This window comes from Tiliqua scincoides, chromosome 1, assembly GCF_035046505.1.
Source record: "Tiliqua scincoides isolate rTilSci1 chromosome 1, rTilSci1.hap2, whole genome shotgun sequence".
In the NCBI taxonomy this organism is placed as follows: domain Eukaryota; kingdom Metazoa; phylum Chordata; class Lepidosauria; order Squamata; family Scincidae; genus Tiliqua; species Tiliqua scincoides.
This window is the reverse complement of record NC_089821.1, coordinates 247,651,484-247,670,911: the sequence shown is the minus strand read 5'-3', so window position 1 is coordinate 247,670,911 and position 19,428 is coordinate 247,651,484. Positions and strand designations below refer to the sequence as shown.

At 39.4% G+C, this 19,428-nt stretch overlaps 1 protein-coding gene across 3 annotated transcripts in view; it reads right to left on the bottom strand.

The window, feature by feature from the left end:
* Positions 1–19,428, bottom strand: part of CDC42BPA (CDC42 binding protein kinase alpha) — a 198,151-nt gene that overhangs the window by 33,315 nt on the left and 145,408 nt on the right. For all 3 annotated transcript variants that reach the window (XM_066618681.1, XM_066618680.1, XM_066618682.1), the window contains exons 21-24: positions 18,205–18,281; positions 6,102–6,221; positions 2,636–2,716; positions 928–1,033 (exon numbers count right to left, since the gene is read on the bottom strand). In XM_066618681.1, the coding sequence (XP_066474778.1) occupies positions 928–1,033; positions 2,636–2,716; positions 6,102–6,221; positions 18,205–18,281 (384 nt within the window). The remainder of the gene's footprint in view (positions 1–927; positions 1,034–2,635; positions 2,717–6,101; positions 6,222–18,204; positions 18,282–19,428) is intronic.

Genomic DNA, 19,428 nt, shown 5'->3' with positions numbered 1-19,428 from the left:
GACCCGCATCCTGGTGCCCTCCCTTGCATCTGGCATTCTGACATAGCCCATTTCCAAAATCAGGAGGTAGCACATACACATCATGGCTTGTAACCCATAATGGATTTTTCTTCCAGAAACTTGTCCAATCCCCTTTTAAAGGCATCCAGGCCAGATGCCATCACCACATCCTGTGGCAAGGAGTTCCACAGACCAACCACATGCTGAGTAAAGAAATATTTCCTTTTGTCTGTCCTAACCCTCCCAACACTCAATTTTAGTGGATGTCCCCTGGTTCTGGTGTTATGTGAGAGTGTAAAGAGCATCTCTCTATCCACTTTAACATTCCCATGCATAATTTTGTATGTCTCAATCATGTCCCCCCTCAGGCGCCTCTTTTCTAGTCTGAGGAGGCCCAAAGACTAGCCTCATAAGGCTTTTCTAGCCTTTCCTCATAAGGAAGGTGCCCCAGCCCAGTAATCGTCTCAGTCGCTCTCTTTTGCACCTTTTCCATTTCCACTATGCATATGTATCATTTGTCAATGGTATGACATCATCAAACCTAGGTTATTTAAGTTCAAGCACAGGGATGCTCGTGCATTGTTTTTGCCTGGTCTCTGTAGTGTGGAATGGTGGCAGTACATACAAACTATCAGCTGATGACCCAATGAAAAGGGAAAGCAGGGAGCAGGAAGGGGTACACTCACACTAACCACTAGGTGCTACTCATCTCAGTCAGCCTGCATTCTTGTACCAGCCCTAACAGCATCCAAGGCAGAAAATGAAACAATACACTAAACGTAATTCATATTTTAAAAAAAGTTGTGAGCAATTAAAAGCTCTTGGAGGGATAATGAAAAATATAATCAATTACTATTTTCTTGGACAAAATAAAATTGCTTGTATAATCATCTGTAAGAACAATCATCTTGTGTCTTTCAGTCTTACCTTCACAGGTACAACCCTGTCTTATTAAGCCAACCATCAAAGATGTACACTGATTACATTTTGTAGGAGTATTAAATGATTTCACTACAAACTGATGAGCCTTAGGCTGTGAAACAAACAGAAACAGAGGTTAGGTACCAGGTGCTTTGCTCAACAAAAATTATATTTAAATAAAAAAAAAAGATGCATGCCAGATTAAAAGCCTGACTACTAAAATAAAGACTTTTTTTTAAACACACAAATCCAAGGTTGTTCCCAAGTCTGAAAATAGTTCAGTCATTATTGATTGCCGATTCTATTCTCTGAACTCTAATCTAATGAAAGCTGACCCATGTCCCAGAAGACACATCCGCTGAAGACTTAAAAGGGAAACTATCAAAATCAGATACATATGCATATTTGTTACTTTCAAACTCAAATACTATAAAAAGGAACAAACAAACCCATTTTTTGCACAAGCAGATGATCAAACAGTAAGGAGACAGACTAAAGAGTCACCCTGTGTTTAAAAAAGCTCATCTAAGCATAGTGGAGTGAATTAATCATTTCACATAAGAAATAGACACTTCTCAGTACTTAAGGCAAGACTGCATAAAAATCTGTTAAGTTAGCTCCCAAGGCTATATCATGTTGAATAAATGTTGTATCAGAGGAAAATGATTGTATCTATTTAAGGATTAATAAATATACTAGAGAGAGAGAAATTCCAATAGTCTGGCACATTTGGTATCTAGGTGGCACTGAATTATTGGATACGACACATCATCAGGAAGTGCTATCCCCCCAGTGACTCCCAGATCTAGGGTCCCATTGTCAATATTTACAATTACTGCCAAGCTTCTCAGGTTGCCCGACAGGCTTCCATATCTTTCTCAATGACAGCATCACTGAGCCAGGGCTGACTGTGTCTGTGCAAGAGCTTTGGAGGATGGAAGCCTGCTCCTGAGCAGAGAGTGTTCCAGTCAATTTTGATGCTAGACTATCAGAAGTGCTAAGTATCAATTGAAGTTTTATTGTCTTTAAAATGGGAAAAGGAGAAAAGGTGCCTTGTACCAGACTTTGAAAGACCAGAGTAATCAATATAAGCTCACAACAGCAGATATTAAAAGGTATGGCATTCTAAATGAGATTTAATTCACTCCACCATAATTCATCTTGTAATTTAAGATTTCAAGATTTACTTCTCCTTCATGATGACATTCCTTATACAAGTTGCTTTCTAGAGCCCCCCAGAACTGCCTACAAATAATGAACTAACAGGCTTTTCTTGGCTTTGACAGAAGGGGGTGAATTGGCATTAGAGAATGGGCTGTAGGTTTGACTAATGTAGGCATGCAAAATGCTTCTACCTGCATTGTGAAGAGATACAGTCCAAAACTAAGTCTGAGAGAAGCAGTTCCGGGCATTTAAACATGGGACTGCTGCAATCACTTTCGACAAGGGATAGCAACAAAATATAGCTGAGGAATGCAGAACCTTCCCACACTTGAGCATATCAGAAATATGTTTGAGGAGAGGAGGGAGGATGTCGGGAGATAAGCAGCAGGCACAGGAAGAGCTTAGCACTCCTCACCTATGTGAGACTTCGTGGGCACACCCACATACACCAGGCCAGAAGGGGAAATATAGAAGGGGGAAAAAGCTATTAACTACGAGGGAAAGCCTGTAGTTTGACTACAGCTTCTAGCCAGCATGTTTGGCTTGATACCTTTGGCATAGTGAGTCCTGAACCGATATACGGAGATCTCATGGTTGGTGTATGAACTGGGCGAGAAGGATGATCTGAAACCTGAACACACACATGCTGAAAATTAACTAAGGCATCAAAAGCACACCATTAAGAAATACCAGACAGAAATAAAGTAATGCAACATAATAAAAAAGCAAGAGATGGTATAAGATCAAAAAAAAGGAAGCATTTACTATGGTTAATATGTTCAACATCTATCTAGCAAAACATTGAATCACCTTTTAAGAGCTTCTTTACAACATTTCATATAAATTTTGCTAACTTAATTGGTGGATTACTCAATTTTACAGTTCACTGAAACTTAAGCAAGTTTCACTGGGCTAGACCCAATACTAAGCATTCTGAAGGATCAACTCACAGGCACAAATATACCTGTATGTGTGTCTAGTGCCACCTGCCTGCTCAGCTGCCATTGCTGCTGTCATCGTTGCCTTGGCTTCACCCTGCAAGCTTATACTATGAAAAAGGTGTGGAGAGCAGAGAGTCTTCCTCTCTTCTCATCCATGCTGCCTCATCAGTTCCCTCCCACTTGAAAGACAAGCATGCTGAGTCAAGAAGACACTCAAAGAGCACTGTGTTCAGTAGGACAGGCTGAGGAACGGCAATGGTAGCAGCTGTAGTGGCAGAGCCTACAGAGCTGGGATTCTCAAACTGACCCAAACATGATCCACCAGCCTGAGAAGCTCTGCCTCTAGCTCCTTAAGAGGTGGAGAAGGCAGCAACACAATCCCCAGGATTGCGCTGCTGCCAGAGACAAGGGTTTTTTTCACCACTAATCTATAGCCAGCAGCAACCTCCTGGGGGGCCCCCTCTGCAGACCTCCCCAAGCCTTCAAATGTTTTGAAAAAGTAAAAACAAACAAACAAAAAACACTACCCGGGCCCCCAAGGAGACAGCTGTTGGCTGTAGGTAACTGGAAAAAAAAACCCTTGTCCATGGCAGAGGTGCGATCCTGGGGATCACACTGCTGCCTTCTCTCCTCTCCTGCAACAACTTACCTCAGTTCTCAAACTCCCTGAGAGTTTGAGAACCATTACTATAGAGCAGCCATTTTTAACCACTGTGCCAGGGCACACTGGTGTGCCGTGAATGGTCTGTAGGTGTGCCGTGGGAGTTTGGGGGAGGTAATTTATTAGTAAGGCCATTGGGGGATGTGAGCCCCCTACAAACAGCATGGTGTGCTTTGCCAATTATCAAAAAACTGATGGGTGTGCCATGAGACGAAAAAGACTGAAAATCACTGCTATAGAGGATAGCAGAATGGATGGAAGAGTGCGTGCATGTTCAAGTGCATATGTGCTCTTAGATGACTGGGAGGGCACATAAGCACAGGTATGTATGGAAAGTGTGCGCAATCTCATTTTGCTTGCTCCACTCCCTTAGCTGCCTGTTTTCCCTGAATAGCTGTTTTACAGTGGTGCCTATCATCCCTTTGCAGAATGCCTGTGGTGCTCACAGGATCCACAAGACTGGGGACCCCTCCTAATAGAAAGAAGTGCTTAACCACTTTTTCTTTGGAATATGAACGTGCATCTTAAGCCTGCTTTGCTGTCTGTAAATCAACACACGATGCGAACGCGATGCTTTAATTATTTCAAACATCAAATACTCTGACCTCCTATAATTTGGCATTTGACATTCTGCATCTGCAAGGTGACTTTAGGAATTACTCCTGTTGCTGCATGTCAAGGAAAGTGTTCTGGTTGTATACAATTAAAAACAATTTAAAAAAAAATATGTAAATAGAAACTAGGACTGCAATCCTATGTATATCTACTCAGAAGTAAGCCCCACTGCATTCAAAGGGACTGACTCTGAACTAAGTGTGGAGGATTGTATTCTAAAGGTATGTAAACAAATGAAGTATGCTTGACTGGCTAAATTATAGAACTGGATAGCCCATAGGCAGTTTTTGTGAAGCAAACCTTAGTAGTTTACTCCTGTTCTTCTGGTTATCTTGTGTAACACATGATAAAAGGATTAAAGTATGCAAAATCAGAAAATGATGGGAGAATTTGAATGTTTCACTAATGGGAAATGACACCAGGTAATAGAATAGGTCAGATGAATTACCTAACATAGTAACTAATATTGACAGAAAAACCATTTATGCTAAAACAACTGTTCTCAATATACACATTTCAAACAGTAGTTTTAGAATCAGTTTCTTATTGGACAGAATCCTATCAGCTGTTATATGAAAAAGTGGCATTAAGAACAGGAAAACCACACTAAGTGTTTTCAAGGTTTAAGAACAATTGGAAGTCAAAAGATTATTGATGGAATAAAAGTTTGACATTTTTATTGCGAAGACATTTTTCAGAAAAATTCTAAGTTGCTTGGCCATGCTTCACATGAGCAATAAAAGCCCACAGAATATTTAGCCCCAGAAAAAGTTTGTTTCAAGAAAAAGAAAAGGGAACATACCATAAGAATGTGAGGCTAAGAAAAATTCAGTCTGGCCAATGCAATGGATTTGGTGCTTTCCTTTGAACAGCTTATGCTTCTATTCCCAAACCCAATGCCACATCCACAAACTTTTTTAGAAACTCCCATCAGTTTCAAAAGCAGTTTGCTATACAGTTGGGGAAACTTTTCAAGTTTAATATCCCCCTTGGGAATTTTGGGACCTGGCCTAAGCGAAAAATTTGATTGATGTAATGGATTGAGACGGAACCCCAAATATGCATGGAAAAGGAACAGCTAAAAAGAAATGTTACGAAGATATTTGGCAAGGCCCAGCATTACAGAACAAATGGAAACAGCAGCAACAAACAGAGCAAAAGTGAACGATGCAGGGCTCCATCTTAGATGCAACTGAGGGCACTTAAAAGGAAGCACAGTGGCAGCAATTCAGCATGCCTAACCTACCCAGCACTATTTGTCAGTTACTATATACTTAGAATAATTTCACACATTACGAGGCAGCAAACTTGTTTGCCACCATGTGTATATCTGGCAGGGAGCCACATTCCAATCCAGTTGCATTCTTGGCTTGCATTTTTAGGTCTATACTTAAAAAACAGCATGTTTCCATATCTAAAAAACAGTCACGTGTGAAGTGGCCTGTAGATATAAAGCTGTTTTCAAGACTCACTCAAATCAAACATGGTAGGTATAAGTTCAGAGTCAAATGATTTTTGTTTTTACTTCTTAAATTAAAGATATATTAAGGCAAAATGGCTTTCAACAATGCTTCTAAGTTCAGTTACGTGTACTCATGGTGGAGCCTACTACAATGCAGCAAGCCTTACATACTGTCTGAATATCACATTTGAAAACGTGTTCAGGGAGGACCCTGCTCCTGTACTGAGGTATATTTCATCTCAATAGCTGTGTAAAGACAAGCAAATTTGTTCTGAACCTATTTAACAGGATGGAATGGGACAGAAAATTCTCAAGCTTATGTTCCAATAATTAGTACCTCAATTGGTTCAATGTCACTAGCTGTGGAAGGGGACCTAGATCTTGAATGAAGGTGACACTTGATATCTTCATCCCGCGAAGGTGTATTAGATAAGGTAAAATTTTCAACAGAATCAATCTAGAAAAACAAGCAAAGGAAAGAAACGAGCAAAAGGAAAAAATAAAGGGGAGAGGGAGGAAAAGAGAATTAAGAAGCCACTTCTGATAATGCATTTTTTCAAAAACATAGAAATACAAACCAGAAAGTTCTACAAAAGTTTTAAATTGTGTCAAACTAAGCCTGTGATTGTGCTAGTGGGCTCTGGAGCTTTACTATGCAGTAATTATAAACATAAGCATGACAGATTTTGGTTGTTTTGGCATATGTCAAAAATATATGTAAGGCACTTCTTATTGTTATTTTAATTTTCACAGTGAGGGAGACATCAAGGACTGAGAATAAGAATACATTATGGTGGTGATTATTAACAAGAAATCCCAAAAACAACATATGAGTAACTTGGACAAGTATACTTTAAGAAATTAAGGGTGCAATCCTGACCAATTTTCCAGCACATAGGTAAGGGCAATGCAACTCTAAGGTAAGGGAACAAACATTGCCTTACCGTGAGGAGGCCTCTGTGCCTGCCTCCCAACTGCAGGATGCAGCACATGCCCCACTGGCTATGCCAGTACTGGAAAGCTGGTTAGGATTGTGCCCTACGTCATATGTTTTAAAATGTTTGTACGTTGTTTTTTTTAACAGGACTGTGATGGCCTTTAATTATATTATCAAACAAGGAAAGATTATTATCCTTTATTCGGTTAAGTCTAATATTTCATAAAGCATAAATACAGTATTTGAAGCAAAATATTATAAAAGATTTTCTTTGGCAGAAACACTGTAAGCTTAATTTACAAATTAAAATAATTCTGTTACAACAGCTAGAAATAATTGATGTTTTAGGTATTGTGCATTTACCTTCAAAAGACTTGTTCTGACAATATTAATTATAAACAATAACATTAAACACACTATGGTGCAAAGGGCAAATCTTGATCTTTTTATTATTAAGAATACTTATATACCACTTTTCAAGAAGAGTGTGCACAAAGTTGTTTACATAAAAATTTTTAAAAATAATTTATTTTGTTGTATTAGTGTACTCGTCTACTGATTCCGTTTAAAATATATTCATATATATTGAAGAAAGCTGTCTTAATGCATCTATTGCCTTCTTTTAGCTGATCCACATTTTCAAAGCAGTTAGCCCCCACACGCTCACTCACAAATGAACACGACCAAAAGTAGTCAGCTCATCTAGAAAAAAATCTAGAAAAAACTAGAAAAAAAATCATACTGTATTGTAATTTATGTATAAATTTTACAAAACTGCAGGACATGAAATTGTTGTCCCTGAGATCACAAAAAAGTAATGCTTGGAACAATTTCATTAGGGCACATACCAGTCATGCTTTTCAACACATATTAGTAGAGAACAGAACATTCTTCTATTTCAGTCTAATATAATGCTTGGTTTCGAATTTATTTTACAAATGCCTAGACTGAGCAACCCAACCACTGAGAAAGGAAATGCTTTGAAATTAAAAAATAAAAAGGAGAGCTACATAGTTAAACTAGTACACATATTACTATATTATTAATATACCTGTTTGCTCTATTTACATCGGGGTGCCCAAACCCCAGCCCATGGGCCATTTGCGGCCCACAGAGACTTCCCAGTCTCCAACAAACTTCTGGTCTACCAGAGACTTTCTGGAGCCCATGCTGGCTTAAAGCGACTGCCCAACATGAGCTGTGGGTCAAGTTTTCTCTCCGCTGCTTGGTGCTTCACATCCATAAAGCAGCAGCAACAGTGAAGTAAAGGTTGACCTCACTTTGCGCAAGGCCTTTTATAGGCCTTGAGCTATCACAGGATTGTCAGGTCTCCTGATAGCTCAAGGTCTATAAAAGGTCCTGCGCAAAGCGAAGTTGGCCTTTCCTTTGCTGTCGCTGCTGCTTCACAGGCATGAAGCAGCAAGCAGCAGACAGAGTCCTATACTATGCTGCTGCCAGTGTGCCATCAGTTGCAGATTCCTGCCCACTGCTGCCTTGTGCCCCAAGTAGAGGGCGTGAGATGGAGTGCAAGAACAATGGGGGTGAGCCCTCCACTGTGGCTGCTGCCTGGGCTCTCCACAGCTGCCGCTTCAGACTCTACAGGACTGCCTGAGTAACCCTACCTATGGAGAAGTGAAGAACAGTGAGTCTCGCTATTCTCAAAGCACATCCCTGATTGTCTCCTGATTGGCATTATTTTAACCACCCCCATGTCCCATGTGCATCATTGCCTCTAAGTAATTTATGTCTCTATGTTTTATTTCTGTGCAAGAGGTACCTGGTCAGGAGTTATGTTAACCCCCCCTTTTTTCTGGCTTAGTTTGTATGTTTGGTAAAAGCAGATCTCTGATTGTCCATGTGCATCATTGCCTCAGTAAAATTCATTCATAAAATTCATTCAATAATTCATAAGTTCCATCTCTCATGTATTCATTTATGTAAATTTATTCAAATTTTAAATGTAAATTAATTCTCTGACATAGTGTCAGAGAGATGATGTAGCCCTCCTGCCAAAACGTTTGGGCACCCCTAACTTACATAAACCAATTCAAGCCCTGCAACATTCACTAGCGAGGATTCTTTTCTATGTTCAGGTTTAAAAGCACCAAATTATAACTTTATGCACCTCTGAATATCAGGGCTTATATTTCCTTTATAAAATACAGCAGACTATATTATTAAGAGGAGACAGTTCTTAAACCTTTGAAGACATAGCTTGTAGAACGTGAATGAAAACTAGACACTTTTAAGGGGCAGTGTACGAGCTTATCGCATGTCTTCTGGGTGCTGTGTCTATGGCTGTGCAAATCTCTCTTTTTAAAAATTGTCCTGAATTGTTGCCTCTTCTGAAAAGGCATACAGACAAAAGACAAGAACAAATTGCAAAGGACTGGGGAACACACAGGTCATATAACATGACCACACTGAACATATAAATATAAGTTTATCGTGAATTTAGAGCTCTAATTGCTAAGCATTTAATTGGAAATACTGTTTGAAATTTCCAAGGCTATAATAACTCCAAGAGTGATCTGTGGGCTGCAGAAGGTTCCCCTTTTGCAAGTGCTATGCTATGGTGGCCATGCAGGAATTACAACATTGCTCCAGGCATGCAGAAGGCAAGGAACATGGGCACACCTGTTGGACCCGTGAACCCCCCAGCTGTATTGAAATTTTTTTCCCCGGATTTCTTCGGTCGGGACTAGGAAAACATAGTCTAAAAAGCCTCTCCCCTGCTGAAAAACTGTTCAGTGAGGTAAGATCTGTGAATAGCAATACATTCAGAGATCGAGGATTTACTGTTTCTGGTCCATTAAAACCACTTTTTTAAATTATCAGAAACATGTTTCCACACGTAGCTATATTATATGCCTAGTACAAATGGCTGTGTGCGAGAACTGCAGCTGAAATCCCAACCTGAGAGTCTGGTGATGATATGCACTATACCATACTGAACATGCATCATTTAGCAGTGATTTATCCGTTTGGACAGTAACTAATCACTTGTTTCATCTTAGAAAATGGGCTCCAAAGTAGGGCCACAGGCAATGACCACCATCAGAATGGAAAATGACCCTATTTGAAACGGTAAGTAGAGTGGGGTGGCTGCTTAGACTGTGGGCTTTCTACCAGGCCCTTTGTTATGGATCCCACCAGGTTTTAGTACGATCCATGACATTTAGGATTTTGACACAGGAATGGGAAGTATAATTTAACCAATTATTTGAAGACATAAGATCATAATTTTAAATTCATCGACTGCACATTCAAATTAATTCAATTAACCACCCATAATAAAGCTTCTCTATAAAGTAAACAATGGAGACAAAGAGGCGTGTTTGAATTTTGTTCATGACCATGCACTGCAGTCTAATTAATTCTAGCCATTTCAATTCACTGCCATCTTTTCTTTTCATGACATTCTAGAGCCAGGAGTGCAACATTAAAAACAAACACATTGCAGACATTCTCAAGGCTTTTCACTTACAACAGTAAATGCAAGAAAAGTATAGGAGCAGCAGTAGCACAAGAGGAGAGGCAAGATAAATATGCAAGCCATAAATAGCATAAACAAAAATAGACTACAGTAAACAAAGGCAAAAGCATGTGCATAATAGGCAAAACTAAAGGGCCACACACAGCAAGACATCCTCTTACACGTCTGCCTTTATGAGCTGGAATACAGGAAGGAGAGCGCTTTAACAAAGAAAGGAGACTGTTAACAAAAAACAACACAAAGGTACATAGTCCAAATTCAAAATCTATAACTTGACACACAGTATATACATACTACTTTGAACTGTAAAGGCAGAGGTACACGCATCAGGGTAAATGCAGGAAAAACAACAATTATTTTCAAAGATTGTGCATTCACAACAGTTACTTAACTAAACTCAAGAATATTTTACAGCCTGTATGATGTGCACAAGAAATAATTGTTAGCAGACCAACTTGTTGATTAGGACTCAAAGGTGTTTGGCTTGAAGTGCAGCTAAGATCCTAAGAGGTCAAATTAGAGGCAACTCAAAGCACACTATCTGACTCTGAATGTTTGGGGTGTTTCGATAAAACAGCAGACCAGATGTGTGGGTGCTGATCAGTGTGTGATGCACAAAGAGGAAGATTTAACCTTCTGCTGCCACTGCAGCAGTTATCTACGTTGGGATCCCTACAGCTGTTATTTACTGGAAAACAAAACCCCAATGTATAGGGATAAGCATTACGCTTTAATTGCATGTAATAGGACCCTAAGAAATGATCAACCTAGGTCATATTTTACCTGAGAATGTGATACAAAAGCACAGTGCCATTTAGAGCAGGCCTGTAAAATCTGTGATCGATCAAACTCAATGCAGTTGAACTCTCTTGAACTGGCATGCTTCATAACCCTCTGGTTATGAAGTTGAGACACCCCATACTTATTCAAGTATGTTAGTTAAGGAAGAATATATGAATGAAATGTCTATACATCTTAAAAGTTTATGGAATCCTAGCAGTTACATATTTACTGGTCATTAGACATTTGATAGTTATTATTACATACATGTACCTTTGAAGATATCCTATGCTTATTACTACTCTGAAAAGACTTCCAGCAATCTAAGGATTTTAAGGTGTTGGCTAAGTTCAGTGACAACTGGCAATGGGTGGTTATCAGCATCCATGAAAGAATGGATAACCCATACAACATATTTAACTAGCTCAATCCAGTATAAAATATTTTTAACCTATTTAGATGATTACTTTCAAAATAAGTAAGTGTAAAGAGCATATTTTGGAATAATGCTCATTCTTAGCAATTTGTGTCCTTTTAAAAAGTTTTTACTGATGAAGTTCAACAGTTGGGAGTTGGTACCTTCTACTTTGGTATTAAGGGCAGTTTTAAGTTATTCCTGCAGTCTCCTTTGCCTCCAATGTCTCTTTTTCTCTTTCAAATGAATTCTACCTATTTATAACTTTACTTCAACATCACTTTACTTACTCTTATCCTATGTGGCCAAGCACACAGACACATGGACATCTTAACAGGGCCCAATCCTATGTTCTGATGGCGCTCTGTGGAACAGCAGTGCCAAAACAGCTGCAGCTGTATCCTGCGGAACCAGAGTAGCAGCCAGAGGTCTCCTTGGGGTAAGGAAACATTTGTTTCCTTACCCTCTGTAGAGCCCCAGCAGCCCCGATGGGTCTACTTGAAGCTGCACCAGTGATTTAGCTGGCACACACATGTTGGGCTCCGAGGCTCGGGAGGGGGGATTAAATTTGGCAGCAGCCTCAGCCTCCGTCCCAACCCTTGCCACGTCTGAACCACCCCTGCGTTGCCCCTCCTTGCCTAGTTTCACCTTACCCCGCTCAGCAGGATGCTCACTGCTAGGTGCTCCAGATCAGTGTTGGTGCCTCTCCCCTCCCAGCCACTGCAACGTATCTTATGGCATATTTGCGATAGCCACTGCCAGGACAGCACATAGGCTGCTGGTGCTGTCCTGGCATAGGATCAGGCTGCCCAACTGACAGAGGCGAAGTTAAATACAGTTGAAAATTATACATGCATCTCATGGTAAGAATGTAATTCATGTGATACTAGCGTTGGTTCATCTGTGTTAGCACATGAGATTTCCTTTCTATTCCACCTCAATAATCCACTTCAACTTTTCAGTGACTCATTCCCAAGAAAAAAGAACTGTATGGTGTTTATATCGTTTGGACTAAGTTTTACATATATCTTCGTGGGAAATGTGGGTTTATTTTGAAGAGATTTTATCTCCTTTTGTACTGTGACTGTACTGACATTCAATAAAAACAACTACTGGAAAATGGAGTTTGGTACCCATTTACTGAATTTCTGCCGCTGACAGTGACAATTACATAGAAAGCTACTCCCATAGCAACAAGGACATGGGAAGTATAAAAATGTGAAAACAAGTTACCTTAATGGTCAGTTTTATTTCTCATGAAATATCATTAGAGATTTCTACAGTTTTTAAGTTTGGAGGGGATGGAAACAGTCCCTTTGTTCCAGTCTCTTCTTCATATTACATGCTGGAGGACCATGGATGAAGGGGAGCAACAGCAGCATCCAACAGTCACCCAACAGGGGAAAAAAAAACAACTTCTGCAATTTTCAGAGAGGTGTTTCATAGACTGAAACAGACAGAGTCACTCAACACATTCAGAAGACTACAATAGGTAAATAAAATGTAGCTCAAAATGTTCTTGAAGTAGGTAAGGCTGAACAAAATAGCCATAAACCCAGTGCTCCACTGAGCTACCTATGGAGGAACAGTTAACATTTAATGCAGCACCAACAATGATTCGTTCTCGCTGTTAGATATTTCTCCTCTCTCCATCCACAGTTTCCAGTTAAATGCAACTGGTAAACCAGACATTTTTTTTTCTAGCAAAAATAGTGAAATTATACACTCATTACTGCAATTAGCACACTGTAATTGTTTACAGTTTCCTACAAATACAAAAAATTAATATAAATTAATTTCCTGAGAGAAGTACAAACTTAGGAACTGTGTGTAAACAGAAAAATATAAAGCTTATGTCCTAATAATGGCTAGTGCTGCTTGGTGCCATGAATCTATTAACCTGAATATGATATAAGGTTTTTTAAGAGAGAAGTTTAAGAGAGTAAAACCTGGGTCAGTAGGTTGCGCTGGCTAGATATAAAAACCCTAGTGACAAGGACTGTTTGTAATGAACAGAGAATACGTCCCATGACTTGCCTTCATTTGATATTGGTAGAAATCTTATGTTACCAGAAACTACCAATCTAAAAGTTTCTTGCAACCTACTATCAAAAGTCTGTATAAGAATAGACATTCTTACACTCCTAATGACTGAAGTCACCACAAACTAATTTCAAAATTAGGACTGAGCCACATAGTGTGCATACGGAGGAAAGAACACATCCCATCCGTGCTCATCTATTTTAACTGAAACAACTGCTTATCCACAACCAACTCTCCAGCTTTTACAAACTTCTAAAAACCAAGACATGCCAGTCTTTACCAACGTGGTTAGAGAGCATGGTACTATGTTAGCAATGTTATTCTCAACATAGATTTACTATGGCTATGTACAAGTGTAAGCAATTTCTGCATGATGCTGCTGATTGCGCCAACTGTAAAACACCTTCAACAGCTTGGTAAATAGACAACAATAATAAAGGTGAGAAGAGCCTAGCCTCAAGGTAGGGCTAAGGCTGAGCGCTGTCATTAAACAAAAAAGAAAAAAATTGCCTCTGTTAAAAAGATTTTAAATACAAGGAACTTCTGTGGAGGTGAATATGGGTAACACACACTGTTCAGTGAAAAAAGGTAGGATAACAAACATTTATTAACACTCAAGAAAAGGCTTCAGTAATCCATCAGTAAATCATCACCTTTATATTAAGGGGTCAGCTTGAATTAGCCTAAATTTCCATTCAACCAGAGCACATTTGAACCACACTGAAATAAACTGGAAAGAAAGATGTTCAACTAAAGTGAGTTAAGAAAGAAATTCCTTTAATTCACCCCTTGTTAACCCATTTCTGCCTAGTCCACAGGTAAACACATTTCGTCCCTGTTGCATATATGCAATCTTGGGCAGAAATGGCTTAATACAGGTAATTATCGAATATTTCAAGGACGACACCACAATCACATTCACTACTAGTTCACAATATACACTAACACTGTTCACTTAAAGGGTATTTATCAAGACATGAGTATACACTACACCCTCTTTACTTCACCATTCTCAATATACTTTCTAGATTTTGTCTACTACACAGTTATATTTAATATATTTTAAAGAAGCTGGGATTAGAGCTTTACAGCCAACATATTGTAGCAAAGACAGAAAGATTTAGGGAGATTTTCCTTCTTTTTGCAGACAGCCACAGCGGGCATCATTTTATGATGGACTATAAATGATGGAATATTAATGCTTAAAATAAATAAGTCCATTTTATAAAGAGAGTGAGCTATGTATATTCTTAGACAAGACTTAATTTTTAGAAAGGTAATAATCTACAGCACTACGAGGGAACAGAAAATAAAATAATGCAGTCAGTTTGAAAAATGATCCATTAGTTGTTTTCCAATCCAGAAGGTTTTGCCGATGTCCGATATAACAAGGCAAAAACAGAAATGGCTTGTATAATTAAGGTTTCTTTTCTCAGGAGGGAGGAGTCTTTAAGACACAACTCACAATGTTTAGTTATGACTGGGAAGCCAAAAATGTCCAAATCACTAATGTGAGGGGAAATAAACTGATTGAAAGCAAAACAAAACAGATTGAAAGCGAAACAAGAATAAAAATGCACTCATAGCATAGATCAAGAACAAATACAATAAAAGGCAAAAAAACCCAACAAAAACAAACAAAAAACCACAAAGACTACAGTATAATGATTGACTTTTGACTAAATAATATCATTAACAATAATAGGGCAGTGTGAGTATGAGGCTTTTCAACAAATAAGCCATGTAATGCATCTCAGCATCTTTTTACAGTAAAATAAAAGGGGGGGGGAAGCCTTCAACCATGCCATTGAAAGTAATTGTACTGAAAAAATATATTCAAAATAAAAATATCAGAAGCACAGAAACCTTCTGGAAACTTGCATGGTCTTGAAATATAAATTGTTAAAATGGCTGCATTACTATATGAATTTGCCAAACCAATCAGTAGTTTATTTTCTACTGAGAAATTGGCTGGTTTGAGAGGTGAAAGACTTACGTCATCCATAAAATCAATCAATGAGGATGATGAAGAAGAAAAGGAATCCTATTTTAATGCACAGAGCAGCAAAGAAATAGAAACAAATAGATGAAAACTTTTGTTTTATGAAAACAGGCACTGCCATACTGTTGAGAAATGAAGTAAAGAGATTCAAAATGACTAAAAGAAATAAAAGATTTAGTAGAATTTATGAAAAGGTTTTTGTAATTGACTTTTATTTCACTTACTTATTAATTACATTAAATAGGTTGGGTTGCATTCTAAGTATTTCTTTTGCAGATAGAAAGCATGTTTGCACAAGGGGGGAGAATTCAACAGATCCACATTTTTTTGAAGTTGCATAAAAATCTGCTCCTCAGGGTTTGGATGCCTTCTAGAAAGGGATGACACTGGCATATGGTGCAGAGCAGGGCAGCAGAAAGGGAGGACCTGCAAATATCTCCTCTGTATTGTGCATAAATGGAAAAGTCTTCCATTTACAATACATAAGATACTATATCAAATGATATACACTTCATTTCATGATATCCTTATTCAGCCTGTACAATAAGCATCACATATTTCAACAAAACAAAAGTGAACACAGCACCTGCATGAAACATTCACTGGATAGCGCTGTACTCCCAACTTGTTCCTCTATTTCATTTTGTTCTTTCCTTCAGATGCAGCTCTCCTTTTGGAAGATGTTGGCTGAGGAAGGATACCTCTACTAGAGGCATCGTCCAGTAAGATTACTTATCCTTTCCATTTCCCAAAGCACTGAGGGAAAGGTTCCCAAGGAACCTCCTCTCCTGCCCTTTCCACCCACATGCAGGCTGCCTCAGAGGTCCCTACGTCACCACAGATGGGGAAGGCAGGAGTAGTATGAGTTGCTTAGCTGAGCAACCCATGCTGATGTTGCCTGGATTGGAAGCTTCAGAGGTAGGCTGGCTGAGGTCCCTGGGAAGCGATGGGCCATTGCCCAGTGTCCAATCTAAGTGCCCTGAACTTGTTCTTCCCTCTCAGTTTACTGTAGATTATATATTATGTTTCTGCTGATAACAGTACAAACCAGAATTTAAAATGCAATGTGACTAAGTATTTTATATAAATAGACACCTTGCTTTATTTAACAGTCAATGGAAGTAATTTTTTCTCCATTTTAAGATTTCTCCTTCAATTTTTTATCAGATCTTCAATCTAATTAACCTGATGAATATTAGATATTTTGTTTTAGGCACCTAATTCCAAGTCAGTAAAAATTACGGAAAGAACTAACAAAGAAATCATCTAGGGCTTCTACCTCACTACATATTCGAAAGAAACCTTAGGTTAGCACATATGATAGCTGTACTTAAAAAATTTCTATAGAAAAACAGACATACAGCTTGAGTATCCCTTATTTGAAATTCTACAATATAAAATGCTTCAAAATCCAAAACTGTCCCACCTCAATGCCCTATGTGAAGTGCTCACTTTCCTGTGCCCAGCTGAGTGAAACAGTGCTTTGGAACTCACTGTTGGTCTGGGCAAACCCCAGGCCAAAGGCCATTTGTGGCCCTCAGACACCCACAATCTGGCCTGCAGGGAGACCCAATCTCCAATGAGTCACTGACCCATCAGAGACTGCTGGAGCCCAAGCTGGCCTATGAATGCTGGTCATGACCACCAAACACGAGCTGCATGCAAAGTTAGAGTAAGGCCTTTTATAGTCTCTGTGTGTTTTCTGCTTTTCCCTGGATATTATTTTACCACCACCCCCATTGTCTCTGAACAACTTATGTCTCCATGTGTTTCTGGCTTGGTCTGTATGTTTTCACTGTGCAAGAGGTGTGTGGCAAACAGTTCATAGTTCTCATGTGGTTCTACATGCCTGTATTATAGTTTTCATGTGCATTGTAAATAAGCTCAGCAAAATCCATTCATTCATAGAAGTTCTGTCTCTCATTTATTCATTTATGTAAATTTATTAAAATTTGAAGTGTAAATTCCCCCCCCCCCGACACAGTGTCAGAGATGATGTGGCCCTCCTGCCAAAATGTTTGTCCATCCCTAATCTAATGAAAGGAGAGGCGGGACACTGGTGCATACTGCTTGAGGGTGGGAGGAGGGAAAAATGCTCCACTGCTTCAGGAACTTGCATGAAGGTGGACAGCAAAAAGGTTTATACACTGGGTGCTGCTCCTTGGCAGTAAACCTTGGGGAAGTAGGTGGGGCTTCCTTCCAAAAAAGGTGTGCACAGCAAAAATGTAACTTTCACAAGCTTCCAAAATGCAAAAAATTATCCAAATCACTTCTAGTCCTAAGCATTTTGGATAAGAGATACTCAACCTGTAATGGCATAAAAATTACCACAATTCAGAAAACTTAATAAATACTTCTAATACCTACTTTCAGCTTTAACGAAGCCACAGTCATTTTTACTTATAAGATGAGAACATGGAATATAACAAAAAAGTGTTTTAATGAATGAACCTAAGGCAGCAATGCCATACTCACTTACCTGGGAGTAAGTCCCACTGAAGTCAATAGTACTTACCCCTGAGTAGATATGCACAGTATTGCACTATCAGTAACTTAGGCTGCAATCCTAACCACACTTTCCTGAGAGTAAGCCCCATTGAACAAAACAGGACTTACTTCTGAGTAGACCTGGTTAGGATTGTGCCCTTAATGTGTTTGCAATACATTAGTAACAACTGTGAGTTAAATGTAAAAGTAACCATATACCAAGTACTGTATGCACATGAGAGATATGACAACAAATACACGCACTTAGTTGTGCACTTACTTCAAATTGATCCAGAGCAGAGGTAGGTGCATTCAAAAATGCCAAGAAAGAATTCTGTGAGTCTTGGTGCTTTACACCTAGAAAACAGCAGCATTTTTTTTTTTTCAAAACTCTTGAAAATGGTCATCTGGGTTCACACCTATGAGTTGCCCTTTTTGGTTTATCTCTGCAGCCACTTCAGAATGTACAGGTTTGTTCTGCAACTCAAGGGAAAGAAAAGAGGCAGAGAGACTTTTCCAAAATAGCTGCCCTGGGGAAGGCCACACTTCTTCCCTACAATCTCCTTGTCAAGGAATTTAAAAATAGCAAGCACCAGGCACATTAATGGAAAATGTTTCAAAGAGGTCAAACTCCAAGAAATACAGGTTCCTTAAATCCTAAGTGCTACTAATCAAAGAGGTAACTATGAGTATTTCCAATGAAAAGCTGAAGCTTTCCATTTCAGGAAGAGAAATGGACAGACAGAGGGGCTGCTTCCTGTAATCTTGGAAGGGTAGAGAGAATACAAGCTTTGGTTCCAAATGAGTTGGTTTGAGCAGCAGTAGAAAAACCTGAGAAGGGCATTTTTTAAAAAGAATTCTGTCTCTTTTGAGTGGAGTGGACTTGGAGTTATCTAGAGCAGGGGTTCTCAAACTTCGCCCACCACAACCCACTTGTTCTGCAGTAGAGGGCATCGCAACCCACCTCCTTCTCTGGCACCAATATTCTACAGGCCTCTGGAAGCAACCAAGAAGTCACTTTCATGAATCTGGGTAAACAGGAAGTGACTTTCTGGCTGCTTCTGGAGGCCTGTAGAGGCTTTCTGAGCCTTCCAATTGTGTCCAGAGAGCTCCGATTTGGAGCCAACTGGACACAAGGGCAGACACATAGGACATTGGGTCACACCCCATTTTTTGAGACACCCTAATCTAGAGCAGGGGTCTCCAAACTTTTTGGCCAGAGGGCCACATCATATATCTGGCGCAGTGTAGAGGGCCAGAAAAAAAATTTAAATATAAAATTTATATAAATAAATTAGAGATGGAACTTAGATGAGTGAATAAATGAATGAATGGGCTCATTCATTCAACCTCTCTGGCCCTTAGAACACCCTCCAGATGCAACCAGACAACAGCTCCAATCATGTGCGGCCAAGTGGGCCAGAGGCTTTCAGGAGACAAGAGGCTGGCCGCGGGCTGGATAGAGGTTGGCTGTGGGCCACATCTGGCCCCCAGGCCAGGGTTT